General features: G+C 46.9%; 1 protein-coding gene across 5 annotated transcripts in view; it reads left to right on the top strand.

Annotated features, from left to right (window-relative positions):
• The window catches only part of NDUFS1 (NADH:ubiquinone oxidoreductase core subunit S1), an 85,659-nt gene that overhangs the window by 13,141 nt on the left and 53,889 nt on the right, over positions 1-18,629 (top strand). For all 5 annotated transcript variants that reach the window (XM_029606327.1, XM_029606328.1, XM_029606329.1 and 2 more), the window contains exon 5: positions 13,035-13,111. In XM_029606327.1, the coding sequence (XP_029462187.1) occupies positions 13,035-13,111 (77 nt within the window). The remainder of the gene's footprint in view (positions 1-13,034; positions 13,112-18,629) is intronic.

Below are 18,629 nucleotides of genomic sequence, written 5' to 3'. Positions count from 1 at the left end.
ATGTATGTTTATTGCATAATGTTTACATATTTGAAAATAACTAATAAACATTACATTAAAAAAAGAAAATGGAATAGGAGAGGCTTTGTCTCAGCTACTGGAGTACCTCTCTCATTTGCAGACTTTGCAGCACAAGAGATTACTAAACAGGCCGATACAATAAAGTCCGTGGGAGAACGGGCGAATGCGATTCAGTATTTAAATTAGGCCTGGCTGTAAAAACGGGCAAAAGGAGATGCTAGGGACACTAGCGCGTCCCTAGCGCCTCTTTTTTGACAGGAGCGGCGGCTGTCAGCGGGTTTGACAGCCGATGTTCAATTTTGCCGGCGTCGGTTCTCGAGCCCACTGTCAGCTACGGGCTTGGAAACCGAACGCAGGCAAAATTGAGCGTCTGGTTTTCGGCCCAATAGCCGCGGGCCGAATTCAAATTTTTTTTTTTTAAAACTTTTTTTTTACTCTTCAGGACCTCCGACTTAATAACGCCATGATATTAAGTCGGATGGTGCACAGAAAAGCAGTTTTTACTGCTTTTCTGTGCACTTTCCCGGTGCCGGAAGAAATTAGCGCTTACCTTTGGGTCGGCGCTAATTTCTGAAAGTAAAATGTGCGGCTTGGCTGCACATTTTACTTTCTGTATCCCGTGCGCAAACCTAATAGGGCCATCAACATGCATTTTACATGTTGAGGGTGCTATTAGGTGCCGCGGATTGGACGCGTGTTTTCCTCCCCTTACTGAATAAGGGGTAAGGGAAAACGCGCGTCCAAGAGCAGGCTAACAGTGCGCTCCATCTTGGTCCACCAAATCATGGAATCTAGATACTGTTTGAATTTCTGATAGGTAACATTCCCTCCACACTGCTCAAATCTTGATTCATATCCGTCTTGCTTGATGCAGTTTTGCTGACAGGTGCAATCACTTTTTCACAAACAAATGATGAAACCAGTTCCTGCATTTCAGCCAGGATAGGGTTTAACTTCCTAAAGTTTCTTCATCTTCAAGAAATCAGGAAGATTTCAACCCATTCTGGACTTGAACAGAAATCTACTTCGGGAGAAATTCAAAATGAATTTCCTCAGTATGATTTATCTTTACATCCAAAAGTTGGAATGAAAGTGCCCCCTTGTTCTAAAGGATGCATATGCTAATCTACCCATCAGTCCTTCTCTTTGTCACTTCAAGGTGGATTTTTCCCGCTAATCAGTACAAGGTACTCGCATTTGCTTAATTGGCAACTCTGAGATTCTTTACCAAATGCCTTGCAGTGGTAGCTGCATGCCTATATCGCCAGGGGATTCAAGTTTTTCCCATTCTTGGACATCTAGCTAATCACAGTGAGCTCTCAAGAATTAGCATTCTTTTCCCTATACAAGATGCTGTCTTCTACAACATTTAGGCTTTTTCTGATCAGTTTTGAAAAGTCAAATCTAGTGCCTGCTCAGAGAATGAAAGCCATTGGAGCATGGATAGATTCGATGCAGGAGAGTGTTTCTGGTGACAGATTGAGCATATTCTGATAATGTTTATATACAAACTGCTAACCTTTAACTGTATGACAGCCAAAGCAATTTTTCTTCCATAAGGTCATATGGCGGTTGCCACTGCAAGTAGTCCCACTGACCAGTCTTTATATCGGTTGGAGTCTCTGCCCTCTGTGGGATCAGCCGACCCAACCATAATCAACTACAATTAAGGCTTCTGAGATGAGACTTACACTGGTGGTAAAACCCCCAGTGTTTCTGGATGGAGCACCACTTTGCATTCTCCTTCATCAACTCTGGCTAGCATCAAACACCACCTTGAAAAGAGTGGGTATTTACATGGGAAAATTCCGATCCCAGGGTACCTAGTCTCATGAACTACTGTTGGAATTAAAGACGGTCAGATATTCTCTATCAGCATTTATACATCTTCAAGGGAAGAGCATCTTAATTCATACCAGATTGCTATGAGTTAGGTCAGCAAACAGGGAGAGATACAATCATGAAGTTACAATTATGGTAAGCAAACAAGAAAGCATTAATCATTTGGCAGTATGCAACCAGACATTATCCTGACCTACAAGTCACCTCCAACACACTGATGGCTTGCCCCAGTACAATATTCTGTCTGCACAAGTGGTCTTTGCGGCAGTCAATAGATGATGGACTATCTGACTTGGCAGTCAGCTGTCGACTGATCTGTTTGTATCGGAAGAGAACAGAAAAGTAGATCAATTTTTCCTTAATTCTACCCAGCGATCTCAGCCTGATTCAGTATGCTTCCTCCTTGATTGGGGCACAAGCCTCATTGATGCTTTTCCACGAATACCACGGATTGTCAGGGCAGTGCAAAAGCTGCTTCAAGATCCTGCTCGCTTGATTCTTATAGGTCCAGCATGGCACAGATAGACAAGGTTTGTATATCTCATACAACTTTCCAGCAGCATCCCCATATATCTAGGGACTAAATCTGTTTTTCATTCAGGATGAAAGCACACTGTCCACACCTTCTATACATAAATCTCATGACTTGGATGTTGAACACTCAGTAATGGTTCATCTCTCTCTGCATAGCAATTGAAGACATTTTGGTTCTAGCTAGAAAGCAATCCACCAGAAAGAGCTATCCCTTCAAAAGATACCAATAGAAAACCTTGGACCCATTTTCTTGCAAGCCCAAGCAAATCTTAATATACTTATTCGTCCTTTCAGACTCAGGTCTTCCCACATAATCAGTGAAAGTATATCTCTGAACCTTAGCAGGCACACGCTAAACCCATTGTTACTCATCCACTGATATTGAGGTCTATGAAAGGCTTGTCCTGCATTAAGCCACCGACACAAAAACCTCCTCTTCCGTGGGACTTGAATGTTGTCCTTTCTCAACTCATGAAGCTACCCTTTGGGCCACTACAGATGGATTCTCGTAAACTTCTTACATGGAAAATAGCATTGCTCATCGCAATTACTTAAGCTACAACAGTCAGCAAGCTTCAGTCTCATGTCCGCTATATGCCATACATGAATTCTTCCATGATCGGGTGATCTTTCCCATTCACCCCAAATTTCTACCAATGTTGTTCGACTTTTCATATCAATCAATCGTACTATTTGCCTTTTTTCAAAGACTACAACGCCTTCATGCCTTATATTATAAAAGAGCCTTCACATAATATAAGAACTCAACCACATCAACAGGCTTCACAACTGTTTATCACATACAGCCCTAACAGACATGGTGTCACAGTCACCAAATATATGATGTTTACCTGGATAGCGGAATGCATTCAGTGCTGCTACATCTTAGCAGGATTGTAGATTATAGACTCTGTCAAAGCTAATCATGTCAACTATGGCTTCTGCTGTTGCTCATTTTAGTGAAATACCTCTTGAGGACATTTGCAAAGCTGTAACTTGGTCATCAGTTCACACCTTTATGTCCCATTATTGTCTGGACAACCTCTCAAGAGCTGACTAACTTTGGACACGCAGTTTTCTGTAACCTGTTCTCTTCATGGGGGGGGGGGGGGGGGGTCCAGGTTGCCTATTCAGTAATCTCTCTGCTGCAACACTGTTTGAGACTCCCCACATGTAATGGCTAATTTAGCAGCTTTTTTGATGGAAAAAGCAAGTTTGCTTATCATAAATAGCGTTTACCGTAGATAGCAGAATGAACAAATTATTTATTTGATTACCTATTTAGCATTTCTTATATTCTGTGACTTCCAAAATGTGTTTAGTGTGGGGTACATAATATCTATAGCCATGGAATACTGGCCCATCTCCCTAGAAAGTCAACTGCCTAGCTAGATTTAACTATGAAATAGACTGAGGATGCTCATGGGGCAACATCCATTCAGGAACTTCCGCACATACTCAGTAGAGTTCAAAGCTCTGTTAGCTAGGAGAGATGAGTCTGTTCGGTGCCACTGGATGATGTCACCTACATGTAATGGCTAATTCATCCTGCTATCTACGGAAAACATCATTTATGGTAAGCAAACTTGCTTTATTTGGTCCTTCTCCTATAAGTGGAAAAGGGTAAACAGTGGAGTGCCTCAGGGATCTGTACTTGGACCGGTGCTTTTCAAAATATATATATATATATATATATATATATATATATATATATATAAATGATCTGGAAAGTAATACGATGAGTGAGGTTATCAGATTTGCGGACGATACAAAATTATTCAGAGTAGTTAAATCACAAGCAGACTGTGATACATTACAGGAGGACCTTGCAAGACTGGAAGATTGGGCATCCAAATGGCAGATGAAATTTAATGTGGACAAGTGCAAGGTGTTGCATATAGGGAAAAATAACCCTTGCTATAGTTACACGATGTTAGGTTCCATATTAGGAGCTACCACCCAGGAAAAATATCTAGGCATCATAGTGGATAATACTTTAAAATCGTCGGCTCAGTGTGCTGCAGCAGTCAAAAACGCAAATAGAATGTTAGGAATTATTAGGAAGGGAATGGTTAATAGAACAGAAAATGTCATAATGCCTCTGTATCACTCCATGGTGAGACTGCACCTTGAATACTGTGTACAATTCTGGTTGCCGCATCTCAAAAAAGATATAGTTGCGATGGAGAAGGTACAGAGAAGGGCAACCAAAATGATAAAGGGGATGGAACAGCTCCCCTATGAGGAAAGGCTGAAGAGGTTAGGGCTGTTCAGCTTGGAGAAGAGACGGCTGAGGGGGGATATGATAGAGGTCTTTAAGATCATGAGAGGTCTTGAACGAGTAGTTCCCTGTACGTACCTGGATCAGTCCAGACAGTGGGTTATGTCCCCAATCCAGCAGATGGAGTCAGCACAAGCTTTGAGGGGGCGTATCCATATATACTACTACCCCCTCTGCAGGAGTTCAGTATCTTCTGACTCCAGCAGATGCGAGTAGGGGAATCAGGCTTCCCCTCCTTTTCCTTCACTTTCTTGCTTGATTATGGCTTGTTGTTGTCTTTTTCTGTGGATCAAGTTTGTATCAAGTTTGTATTAAGTTTAAAAAAAAAAAAAAAAAAAAAAGGCAGAGTTCTTTCAACTTCTGGGGAGTGGCTTATCTTCCTTGTCTCTTCTCTGCGGCCTTGCTGTTTATTTCTCGTTGCAGCCAGGGGTAAGTTTGTTTTTCCTTTGTAGTTTTTTCCTTTACAGCTCAGCCCCCGGTGCCCGCGAAAGCCGGTGGAGCCGGCCTCTTCGCTCTTTACTCCCTCACCCGCGGCCATTTTACAGCTCCTCATGGGCTGCTGAGCCATTTAGGGAAAGATGTCTGGGGCGGGTCGTGTGGCCAGGAAGGCCCCCCCCGCGGCACCTTCCTCTATTTTCAGACAGCGGGCAGTGCGGGCCGACCGGGCCCCCCCGCAGCGGCGCCTTTGTGCGCGTGGCCCCCCCGGTGGCTTTTTCTTTTCTCCTGCAGCGATCCCGATGCCGCGGCCGTCCCGCTGTGCGGCCTGCGGAGACCCGGGGTCCCGGATTTCCCGGGAGGGCATCTGTGCACGATGCCTTCCCGGGGGGGAAGGTACCTCACAGTCCCTGACTGATTTCTCTTTTTTGCCCGGGCGGTGCGGGCCGGCCACTCCGCCATTTTTGGCGGGAACGGCGGCCATTTTACATTCTGAGCGCCCTGAGGCGCAGGATACGAGGGGGAACGGATCCCTGGAGGCCACGAGGGAGAACGGATCCCCGGAGGACTCTACCAGCGGGGGTGTTCCCCCGATTTTGGTGCAGGAACCAAGCACCCAGAGCCAGGGAGCAGGAACCACGCCGCCCCCGAAGCGCACCCGAGCAGGCCGGGGTTCTCTCCGGAGTTTATCTTGCTCATGCATACCGCTTATCTGCAGGGGCTGGAAGCACCTGTGGGACCCCCCCCCCCCTAAGATCCCTCGGATGTCGCCCTCGACGCCGGCCCCCCCCGACCCTCCGGGAGTGGGGGCCTCCCGCCTTCCTACCCGGGTCCGATCCACGCCCGCGGCAGTGGGGGCGGTGCCAGACCCAGCGGGACATGGACTTGACCTCCCGGACGGGGGACAAGGGGACGGCACACAGGAGGGGGATGATCCACGTACCCTACGCCTCTTCCAGAGGGAAGAGCTGGACGACCTCATCCCGCAGATCATCCAAGAATTAGATTTGGATCCGCCACCAGACCCGCCTGCCCCAGTAGCTCCCGCTGTCATCACTTCTTCAAGGAAGGGAGATCCTGTCCTGGCGGCACTCCGGCCGAGGGCTCGGGCTTTTCCCATTCATGACTCGTTTTTACAACTTCTCACCAGGGAATGGGACACCCCGGAGGCCTCCCTGAAGAGCAGCCGGGCTATGGAAAAGCTGTACCCGCTCCCCGAAGATTTTCTGGACCTCATCAAGGTCCCAAAGGTGGACTCCGCAGTGTCGGCGGTCACGAAGAGGACGACTATCCCAGTGACGGGAGGTGCGGCGTTGCGGGACACACAGGATCGTAAGTTGGAAGTTTTCCTTAAGCGGGTTTTCGAGGTCTCCGCTCTGGGTATGCGGGCGGTGATGTGCAGTTCGCTTGCCCAGCGGGCTAGTCTCCTTTGGGTGCAACAACTCCTCACGTCTCAGAACCTGCCGTCCGATGAGGCTGCCTAGGCAGATCGGCTAGAAGCCGCAGTGGCGTATGGGGCGGACGCCTAGAACGACCTTTTTCGGGTCCTCGCAAGATCCATGGTTTCGGTAGTGGCAGCACGACGACTACTGTGGCTACGCAATTGGGCGTCTGATACGTCCTCTAAGTCCAGTCTGGGCTCTCTTCCCTTCAGGGGCAAGTTCCTCTTCGGGGAGGATTTGGACCAGATCATCAAGTCCCTGGGGGAGAACGCTGTTCATCGGCTGCCGGAGGATAGGTTTCGACCATCCAGAGCGTTTTCTTCTTCTCGGACCAGAGCCAGAGCGCAACGGCGCTACAGGGGCTACAGACAGACGGGCTCCCGGCCATCCGCCCCCAGGTCTCAGCCCTGGTTGCGCGCCTTCCGCGGGCATCGGCCCGCACGCACTACTCCCGGAACCGGGAACCCCTATACCAAGTCTTCACAATGATGCCAGTCTCGCCCACTCCCCTGTCCCCAGGATTGGGGACCGACTAACGTATTTCTAAGCGGAGTGGGCACGGATCACCTCGGACCAGTGGGTCCTGGATACCATAAAACACGGCTACGCATTGGAATTTGTCCGCCCCCCGCAGGGAAGGTTCATCTTTTCCCCCTGTGGCTCGGACCTCAAGAGAGGAGCGGTGCAGCTGACTCTGGACAGACTCCGGGAGATAGGCGCTACTGCGCCCGTGCCCTTCGGAGAGGTGGGCTCGGGCCACTATTCCATCTATTTCGTCGTACCAAAGAAGGACGGTTCCTTCCGGCCTATCCTAGTCCTCAAGGAAGTCAACAAATCCCTTCGAGTCGTTCGGTTCCGCATGGAAACGCTCCGGTCAGTGATTGCGGCGGTGCATCGGGGGGAGTTCCTCGCCTCCCTGGACTTAACGGAGGCCTACCTGCACATTCCCATCCGCCCGGACCACCACAGTTTCCTTCGTTTCAAAATTCTGGACCAGCATTTTCAGTTCACGGCTCTCGCGTTTGGATTGGTGCCGGCGCTGCACACCTTCACCAAGATCATGGTAGTTGTGGCGGCAGCTCTCCGGAAGGAGGGCATCCTGGTTCATCCTTATCTGGACGATTGGCTCCTCCGGGCGAAGTCATTCGATCATGGACGCTCAGCGGTGACTCGAGTAGTACGGTTTCTACATTCCCTGGGATGGGTAGTGAACTTCTCCAAGAGCTCCCTCATGCCCTCGCAACGCTTGGGTTTTTTTTGGGGGCAACTTTCGACACCCTACTGGGCAAAGTTTTTCTGCGCCAGGACAAAGCTCAATCCTTGCGGGATCACACACGACGGTTCTCTGCGTTACCAGAGCCCACCTCCTGGGACTACCTGCAACTCCTGGGAGTGATGGGGTCCACCATCGACCTTGTACCTTGGGCTTTTGCGCACCTCAGGACCTTACAGTGGGCGCTCTTCTCCCGTTGGAAACCAGTATTGCAGGACTATCAGATGATTCTCCCGCTCCCACAGAAACCAGAGCGGTCCGGCTAGCTCTGCGACATTTCCTCCCGCTTCTTCGGAACCGAGAAGTCAGAATCCTATCGGACAACGCTACCACCATGGTCTACATCAACCGACAAGGAGGCACGCGCAGCCCGCAGGTCGCGCTCGAGGCGGCGCTGCTGATGCAATGGGCGGAGCGTCATCTCGTCCGGCTAGCGGCCTCGCACGTCGCCGGTGTGGACAACGTCCAGGCGGACTTCCTCAGTCGTCAACTGCTGGACCCGGAGAGTGGTCTCTCTCCGACAAAGCAATGCAACTTCTCGTCCATCGGTGGGGGGCCCCCCACTTGGATCTGATGGCGTCCGCTCTCAACGCCAAGGCTCCACGCTTCTTCAGTCGCCGGAGAGAGCGCGGAGGGAGTGGATGCCCTGGTCCTCCCGTGGCCGCCATATCTTTCTTTTCCACCATGGCCCCTGGTGGGCAGGATGCTCCGCAGAATAGAAAGCCATCAGGGGACCGTGGTTTTCGTCACCCCAGAATGGCCCAGGCGACCCTGGTTTGCGGACCTGCTACAGCTGGTGATCGACGGGCCAATCAGGCTGGGGCACCTCCCCCAGCTCCTACATCAGGGCCCAGTATTTTTCGAGCAGGCAGAATTCTTCTGTCTTGCAGCCTGGCTTTTGAGAGGCGCCGCCTCCGGCGTCGGGGCTACCTGGAGGCGGTAGTATCCACGCTATTGCGGGCACGAAAGACATCGGCCTATGTTCGAGTCTGGAAGGTGTTCGAGCTGTGGTGTACCAGCCAGGCCACGAGACCCGCTAAGGCTTCTGTACCTCAGATCCATCAGTTTCTACAGGCGGGGGTGGAAAAAGGGCTCGCCTATAATTCACTACGGGTTCAGGTGGCCGCCCTTGGTTCACTGTTGAGCGATGGGGGCTCTCTTCTACAGCATCCTGACATTGCTCGTTTTCTCAAGGGTGTCAAGCATATGCGTCCTCCGTTACGGGACCCTTGTCCCTCCTGGAGTCTTAACCTTGTGCTTTGCTCCCTGTCGGGACCACCGTTCGAGCCGCTGCGCAGCGCAACAATAAAGGATCTCACTCTCAAGACTGTATTTCTTGTGACCATCTGTTCCGCTCGACGCATCTCGGAGCTGCAGGCTCTGTCGTGTACAGAGCCCTATCTCCGTTTCTCCGACTCTGGAGTTTCGCTTCGCACCGTTCCCTCCTTCCTTCCGAAGGTGGTTTCTGCATTCCATGTGAACCAGACGGTGGAGTTGCTGTCCTTCTCTTCCTCAGAGCCGAAGTCTCTCCGTCTCTTGAATGTCAAGCGCACTCTGCGCCTCTATCTGGAGGCTACAAATGAGTTCCGAACCTCTGACCATCTCTTTGTACTCTGGGCCGGTCCTAAGAAGGGGTCTCAGGCCTCGAAGACTACCATTGCCAGATTGCTGAAGGCCGGCATTGCTGCTTCCTACATTGGGGCGGGTCGGACTCCCCCACCCGGAATCGTAGCGCATTCTACACGTTCTCAGGCGGCTTCCTGGGCGGAGGTTCGCTCGGTATCCTCGCAGGAAATTTGTAGGGCAGCCACCTGGAAATCGTTACACACGTTCTCGAGGCACTATCGTCTGCACCTCGCCTCTTCGGTCTCTGGACACTTTGGCGAGCAGGTTCTCCGAGCAGGCCTCGCAGGACCCCACCCGATTTAGGGAAGCTTGGGTACATCCCACTGTCTGGACTGATCCAGGTACGTACAGGGAAAAGAAAATTATTATTTACCTGCTAATTTTCGTTCCTGTAGTACCATGGATCAGTCCAGACGCCCACCGCGTTTGGGTTCTTGATCCTGCTCAGCTCTGCGCTGCTTCTTGCTCGCAGTGTTCTGAGTCTTCACAGTTGTTTCTTTTCGCTGTTTTTCACAGCTCCCTACAAGTTGGTAGGATGTTTGCAGTTACTTGTTGCGGTTACAATTGTTTTCATTATCTGTTTCCACAAACTTGATCCTTCGGGGGTTTCTACTCGGGCTTTGATATACTCGATACTGAACTCCTGCAGAGGGGGTAGTAGTATATATGGATACGCCCCCTCAAAGCTTGTGCTGACTCCATCTGCTGGATTGGGGACATAACCCACTGTCTGGACTGATCCATGGTACTACAGGAACGAAAATTAGCAGGTAAATAATAATTTTCTTATGTGACTCGGTTATTTACACTTTCGAATAATAGAAGGACAAGGGGGCATTCCATGAAGTTAGCAAGTAACACATTTAAGACTAATCTGAGAAAATTCTTTTTCACTCAACGCACAATAAAGCTCTGGAATTTGTTGCCAGAGGAGGTGGTTCGTGCAGTTAGTGTAGGTGGGTTCAAAAAAGGTTTGGATAAGTTCTTGGAGGAGAAGTCCATTAATGGCTATTAATCAATTATACTTAGGGAATAGCCACTGCTATTAATTGCATCAGTATTATTCCAACAAAAACCTATAGGGGATTAATTGCTCGGTGATAATCTTGTACGGAGGTAGTTCTATGAGGGTAACCAATTTATGGTTATCCTCTTGTGTACCCCCGTCTATTATTCTTTTATTAATTTTTATTTAATTTACCAACATCTTTTGCTTTTTGTAGTTTTCAGTTTTTCTTAAAATCCCTTCTCCCCTGCTGCTTTTCCGCCCCACTAATGTTTTATTGCATACTTATCGGGACGTCGCCTCTATAATGTCTCATGGGCGCGGAGCTGCTCGTCCGACACGGGCCATGTTTCGGCACGGGGTGCCTGCTTCAGGGACTGTGGGAGAATAAGCTGTGAACCCAGTGTCCAACACTGGGTTCACAGCATGTGGCAAACCTTCAATATATGAAAAAGTCAATCTCAGATAACACAAGCCTTATGAAGCCTTTATAACTTATTTAAGATCACAAGACCCACCTGGCTTTTTTCAAAAAACTTACTGTTATGCCGCTTTCCTTTGTCATACTCGGGACGCCCGTAATGCTTATCTGGGCGTCGGCTTCATTCTAACCGTTTATATAGACCTGCCTGGGAAACCTACCTCCTCCTCTTTGTCAAAACCGAGGCTATCTCAGGTGTGGATGATCACAATAGTGTCTTGAATTTCCGACGTGAGCGGACCTGATTGTCTCTGTGGGCGGCTTCAATTCAACCAGGGGCGTTTTCCAGGCGGGGTTAGTCACTTTCAATTTTTTCTGTTTAGCGGGCGGGTCTGATTCACCCGGGGGCGTTTTACAGGCGGGGCTGATCGCTTTCAATTTACTCTTTTTTTTCTTTTTTTGTTTTTTTGTTTGGCGGGCAGGTCTAATTCAACTGGGTGCGTCTCTCAAGCGAGGCTGACAGCCGCGCTTGTTTATGAATCAAACACCTTTTATATCTTTATGAATTTTTCTTCCACGTTTATCTATCAAATAAATGTTATGGATTTTTTTGTGAAACATTATCTTGTCTTGTCTTATCAATGATATAGCTATGACTCCATTGTCTCTATTCTTAAATGACTCTGTTCAGAAATTCTTTATTGTTTCACATTTAATTACTCTGAGGCTGGTGACGTTCTTGCATCCTGGCATTGTCTGTCATTTCCTTGCGGGCATTAGCTAACCTCCCGGTGTGATATTTGTGATAGGGGATGATGTTATCCTCCATAATCCATGGTGCTGATAACTCAACTTCACCAGAATATTGTCCAATCAATTTCCCGATTTAGTCCTTTTGGGTTCACTGTATCCCATGTATATATGTATTTCTGTTCCATCTGTGTCAATCTTGTGTTGAGATCACCTCCCCTTGGGTGTTCTTGTAATTGAAAAAGGACCGCCACTTTAAAGTCTTCTGGTGGATGCCCCATTAGTTGCCAATGGTCTGTTAGGGGAGCCCCTTCTATTTTATGTCTAAGTCGACTGGCATGTTCTTGAAGTCTGTTTTTAATCTTACGCATTGTCTTGCCAATGTATACCTTGTGGCAGGTGCACCAAAGCGCATAAATGACTTTTGTTGAGTCGCAGGTGTAATTGCCTTTATAGGTGTATTTCCTTCGGCCAGGGATGGAAAATTCCGTGCCTTCATGCATGAACTGACATGCACTGCATTTTCCACATGCTTTTTGCCCTTTTGCTGTATCTTGACTTCGAACTTGTACGGGTAGTAAATTAGAATGTACTATCAAATCTTTCAAATTTTGTGCTTTTGTGAGAGCGAAAGTGGGTTTTTCCTTCAAATTGGAATGAACTTGTAAAATGGGCCAGTATTTTAATATGCTTTTTTTTAACATATAAGTTTGTGGTGTGTGTGGTATATGTTTTTGTTGGAATATTATTGAAAAGGGGAAGAGGTTGGTTAGTGACTAATTAATTGCATCAGTAGCATGGGTTCTTCTTAGTGTTTGGGTATTTGCCAGGTTCTTGTGGCCTGGTTTTGGCCTCTGTTGGAAACAGGATGCTGGGCTTGATGGACCCTTGGTCTGACCCACATGGCAATTTCTTATGTTCTTAATATATTTATAGAAGATACAGGGGTGATGCATGTGCTTTCCCAGTAGCACCCAATGAACACTTGGTGGTTGGTATAACATTGCCTAATAGACTTTGTCACACATGGTGAATTAAAAAAAACTGTTCACTAGGGTATGCTAATCCATTGTTTGATTGGAAGTAGTAAGGTTGCCTATTTTGCCCTAGCCTTCTTACCTTGCTGAAGTATAGTTGTACAACATGTCATTTTAATCTAAAACACTCAGCAGATAACTTAATAGGTATCATGGTAAACAAATACAGTATATTAGGTAGACTGATTATCTAATGGCTGCCACTTTTCTTAACCAATCTAAGAAGAATGTCCCCTATCTAATACTTAGGGCTTGCAGATGTAGTGGCCATATAGTTTTTCATTTATTGTTTTATATGCTGAAAAGTTTAGTTTGAAAATGGATGCTAGTGAGCATGGTGTTGACTGTTCTTCCCTGTGATTGTAGCCTGTAGCTGCATGCGCCATGCCTGTCATGAAGGGCTGGAACATTCTGACAAACTCTGAGAAATCTCGGAAAGCAAGGTAATGTGCTTGGCTTTTGAGTTATAAAACCATATCCTTACTGGACTCTGCTCTGTATAATAAGCATTTGCAGTTGGGTGGATAGGCAGACTAGATGGCCATACAATCTTTTTCTGCCATCATGTTTCTAAGTTCTGACATTGACCAAGTTAGTGCTTTTTTTTTTTTTATATAATAGAACACTTTAGGCACCTTTTGAAATTCAGCAGTAGTTTTGAAGTTACATTTTCTGAACTGTTGAATTTCCAGATTATTGTATATAGGGAATTGCAATTTAAATAGAAATGTTAAAGATGTAAAATTGCCATACTGTGTGGTTTTGATCCTTTATTAGAAAATAGACCACAGGCCGAGAACAAAGATTAGACCAACATATTCCTAGTTTTTGCTGCAGAAAGCTTGGAAGCTACCAAAGCAGCTTTCCTTATCCCCCAGACTATTCCAGTCAAGTGAGTTTTTTTCTTTCTTACATAGAAACAGAAATGACGGCAGAAGAAGACCAAACGGTCCGTCCAGTCTGCCCAGCAAGGTTTTACACTTTTTTTTTTCATACTTTTCTGTTACCCTTCTCCCTTTAAATTATTTTTTTGGTTCTATTTCCCTTCCACCCCCGCCATCGTTGATAGCAGTGCTGGAGCTGCATGTAAGTGAAGTATCCAGCTAATTGGTTTGGAGTAGTAACCACCGTAATAAGCAAGCTACTCCCACGCTTGTTTACCCAGCCTGTGCAATTCAGTCCTTGTTGGTTGTTTGAATATAAATCCTCTTTTCCTCATTCCCCCTGCCGTTGAAGCAGAGAGCTATGCTGGATATGTATTGAAAGTGAAGTATCAGGCATTTTTTATTTTGGGATAGTAACCACCGTAACAAGCAAGCTACTCCCCTGCTTTTATGTAGATGCAAATCCTTTTTTCCACATTTCCTCTTGCCGTTGAAGCATAGAGCAATGTTGGAGTCGCATTAACCGTGTGTATGTTTATTGAATAAGGATATTCATCTCCAGGTAGTAGCCGTCATTCCCGCAAGCTACCCCATGCCTCTTCTCTTCATTCACATCCTCTAGACTTTATGGATCCACAGTATTTATCCCATGCCCCTTTGAAATCCTTCACAGTTTTGGTCTTCACCACTTCCTCTGGAAGGGCGTTCCAGACATTTACCACCCTCTCCGTGAAGAAATACTTCCTGACATTGGTTCTGAGTCTTCCTCCCTGGAGTTTTAAATCATGACCCCTGCTTCTGCTGATTTTTTTTTTTGCAATGGAAAGGGTTTGTCGTTGTCTTTGGATCATTAAAACCTTTCAAGTATCTGAAAGTCTGTATCGCATCACCCCTGCTCCTCCTTTCCTCCAGGGTGTTTGTATTTAGATTCTTCAATCTCTCCTCATAAGTCATTTGATGATGACCCTCCACCTTTTTGGTCGCCCTTCTCTGGAACCGCCTCTATCCTGTCTCTGACCCTTCTGAGATACGGTCTCCAGAACTGAACACAGTACTCCAGGTGAGGCCTCACCAAGGACCTGTACAAGGGGATATAATCACTTCCCTTTTCTTACTCGATATTCGTCTCTCTATGCAGCCCAGCATTCTTCTGGCTTTAGCTATCGCCTTGTCACATTGTTTTGCCAACTTCAGATCATTAGACACGAACACCCCAAGGTCTCTCTCCTGCCCCGTGCACATCAGCCCTTCTCCCCCCATTGAATACAGTTCTTTCAGATTTCCACACCCCATATGCATGACTCTGCACTTCTTGGCATTGAATCTCAGCTGCCCTTAAATCCCGTCTCATTTTTGGCATTGAATCTCAGCTGCCCTTAAATCCCGTCTCATTCTCTGCACTCCTTCCGGCGTGTCCACTCTGTTGCAGATCTTAGTGTCATCTGCAAAAAAACAAACCTTACCTTCTATCCCTTCCGCAATGTCGCTGACAAAGATATTGAACAGGAATGGTCCCAACACCGACCCTTGCGGCACTCTGCTCAACACCGCTCTGTCTTCAGAGTAAGTTCCATTTACCATCACACATTGTCTTCTGTCCGTCAACCAGTTTGCAATCCAGACCACCACCTTGGCACTCACTCCTAAGCTTCTTATTTTATTCACCAGTCTCCTGTGCGGAACCGTATCAAAAGCTTTGCTGAAGTCCAAGTAGATGACATAGAGTGCTCTTCCTTGAGCCAATTCCTTGGTTACCCAGTCAAAAAAAAGTCTATCAAATTTGTCTGACAGGCTCTTTCCCTGGTGAATCCATGCTGCCTCTGGTCCAGCAATTTTTCCCGACTGTAGATAGTTCACTATTCCTTCTTTTAACAGCAACTCCATTATTTTTCTCACCACCGAGGTGAGGCTAACCGGTCTGTAGTTACCAGCCTCTTCTCTGTTTCCACTCTTGTGAAGTGGGATCATCACCGCTCTTCTCCAATCACTCGGCACCACTCCCGTTTCTAGGGATCTATTGAACAGGTCACATAGTGGACTTGCCAGCACATCTCTGAGCTCCCTCAGTATCCTGGGATGAACCTCATCAGGCCCTATAGCTTTGTCCACTTTCAGTTTCTCCAGCATTTCCCATACATTCTCTACTGTAAATGGAGTTAATTCTACTCCATTCCCCTCTAGTTTCTTGTTAACTAATGACTGTCCTTCTCCAGGGTGTTCTTTAGTGAACACCGAACGGAAGTATTCGTTTAATATTTCTGTCATTTCTTCGTCTCTCTCCACACATTGGTCCTTTTCACCTTTCAATTTCACCACTTTGAACTTTTCTCCTTTCACTAATGTATCTGAAAAATGTTTTGTCACCTCTCTTTACCTCTTTGGCAATCCTTTCGTCTACTTGACTTTTTGCCGTCTTGATTACTTTCTTTGTCTCCCTCAGTTCTACCAGACATTCTTCTTTGTGCTCCTCCCTTTGGGATCCTTTATATTTCTTGAACGCTGTTCTTTTAGCCTTTATTTTGTCAGCCACCTCCTTGGAGAACCAGATAGATTTCATTTTTCTTTTGCTTTTCTTTACTTTTCTAACATATATATTAGTTGCCTTGGTAATTGCTCCTTTTAGTTTGGTTCACTGTTGTTCCACATCTCTCTCGTTCTCCCAGCCTACTGGTTCTTCCTCCAGGTACTTCCCCATTTCATCAAAGTCCGTGTTTTTGAACTGCAAAACTCGTGTCCGTGTTCTTCTTTTCTGTATCCTTTTTGTGATATTAAACCATACTGTTCTGATCACTGGTGCTGAGGTGGGCGCCTACCTGGACATCAGAGACATTATCTCCATTAGTGAGCACTAAATCGAGTATAGCTCCCTCTCTTGTGGGTTCCATTACCATTTGTTTGAACAAAGCTCCTTGCAAAGCATCCACTATTTCGCTACTATTGTTAGATTCTGCAGATGGGATTCTCCAGTCTACATCCGGCAAATTAAAGTCGCCAACAATCACCACTTCTCCCTTCTTTCCCATCTTTTGGATGTCTTCAACCAGATCTCTGTCAAGCTCTTCCTTTTGGTTTGGAGGCCTGTAAACCACTCCAATAAAAATGGATGTCCCATCTTTTTTTAGGTTGGCCCATAGTGCTTCTTCATTGCCCCATCTTCCTTGCAGCTCAGATTCTTGGATATTGTTTCTGATATAAAGAGCCACTCCTCCTCCTTTCCTATCCTCTGTCCTTCCTTTACAAGTTATAGCCCGGTATTGCCGTATCCCAATCGTGAGTTGCCGTGAACCACGTCTCCGTGACAGCAACAATGTCCAAGTCCGCCTCCACCATTAGGGCTTGCAGATCTGAGATTTTATTGCCCAAACTACAAGCATTTGTACACATAGCTTTCCAGTTTTCCTCGTTCATGTTACTGCTGTTCCTGGACTCCTTTTGTGACTTTACTTGAGTTTTGTTATCCACTTTTCCCTTTCCCTTTGTGCAAGGGAATAGATTAGTGCCTTTGACAGATTCATCCAGCACAATGAGCTTTTTCCTTTGGTTACTGATCTGGAATTCCTGTATGCATTGGGTTTCTTCTTTCTTTTCAGAAACACTTCAATCTTTTTCTCAAGAACTTCTTCAGTATCTAATACAGAGAAGGCTTTTTGTACTTGTTGCACTTGATACAGTGTGTGTCTCTGCATCAGAGGTTCAAATTCTACCAGAGCCCTCTGTTATCTTGTTGTTTATTGAGTTCCTTAATGCCCTGTGTGAAGGGGGGGGGGGGGGAGACTTGTGGGTTGCACAGCTGTCAAGAACGGGTTCCTGTGGGTCACAGGTCTTATCCTGCCTGAGCCCACTGTAAATCTCTTTATCCTTGACTTTTTTTGGTTTTCTCTGGTAATGGGGAATTAATTCCTGAATATTGTAAAGAGGATGAGCCTTTCTTCATTGAAGCTAATTGAGCTTTAACTTCAGCCAGCTCCTTTTTCAAGGAAGAGAGTTCTGAACAAATGGGGCAAGCCCTAAGTTTCCAGATGATTTCCCTCAGAATAAAGGCTCCACAATAGTTACATTGGATAGTCCTCATTTTGGTAATTTGATGGTTAACACCTAAGGAAATACCAATTTACTAATTTATCTTGTTGCCAATTATGAATGTAGGCAGACTATATCAGAAAAACAACCCGTGGGTGGGTAGAAGGGTAGGCTGGGAGGGAGTCAAACAGTTAACCCTTGGTCACAGATGTTCTCAGGACTCTGTATCTGCAATTGAGTTTAATAAGACCCTCCCCCTGATTGGCTTACTAAGTTTAACTAAGTTAAACCTTTACTTAGCTGGACACAAGAATTTTTAGTGCTTCCTGGCTCCACACTGTGCACTGTCCACAATGGATCTCCTGCTTCTCAAAGTTTACCTCCCCCAAGCTCTGAGACAGCCACACCCAATCCAGGTAGGACACTTCGAGAAGTTTGTTTGTCCTTTTTTGTAAATTTTTTTACTCAGCTCTTTATGCCCCAATATTAATATTTAAACAGAGATTATTAGTTCCAGCTAACTCCAAATAAGAGAGAGATTTTATCAGATTAAAAGCTGGAGTGGTTTTTTTGTTTGTTTGTTTTTTAAATCTTAACTCCATAGCAGAGCAACCAAACAGCAAATTAATATACTAGAATAATATCTGACTATAGGGGTAGATTTTCAGAGCCCTGCTCGCCTAAATCCGCCCAAAACCGGGCGGATTTACGCGAGCAGGGCCCTGCGCGCCGGTGAGCCTATTTTACATAGGCTCACCGGCGCGCGCACAACCCCGGGACTCGCGTAAGTCCCGGGGTTTTCGGAGTGGGCGTGTCGGGAGGCGTGTCGGGGGGCGGGGCCGGATTGCGCGGCGTTTCGGGGGCGTGCCGGCAGCGTTTTGGGGGCGGGTACGGGGGCGTGGCTACGCCCCAGGGCGGTCCGGGGGCGTGGCCTCGCCCTCCGTACCCGCCCCCAGGTCGCGGCCCGGCGCGCAGGGGTCCCGCTCGCGCGCGGGGATTTACGCCTCCCTCTGGGAGGCGTAAATCCCCCGACAAAGGTAGGATCGGGGTTTAGACA

This window comes from Rhinatrema bivittatum, chromosome 6 (assembly GCF_901001135.1).
Source record: "Rhinatrema bivittatum chromosome 6, aRhiBiv1.1, whole genome shotgun sequence".
NCBI lineage: Eukaryota > Metazoa > Chordata > Amphibia > Gymnophiona > Rhinatrematidae > Rhinatrema > Rhinatrema bivittatum.
Note: the sequence above shows the minus strand (reverse complement) of the source record. Positions and strands in the feature narration are given on the sequence as shown.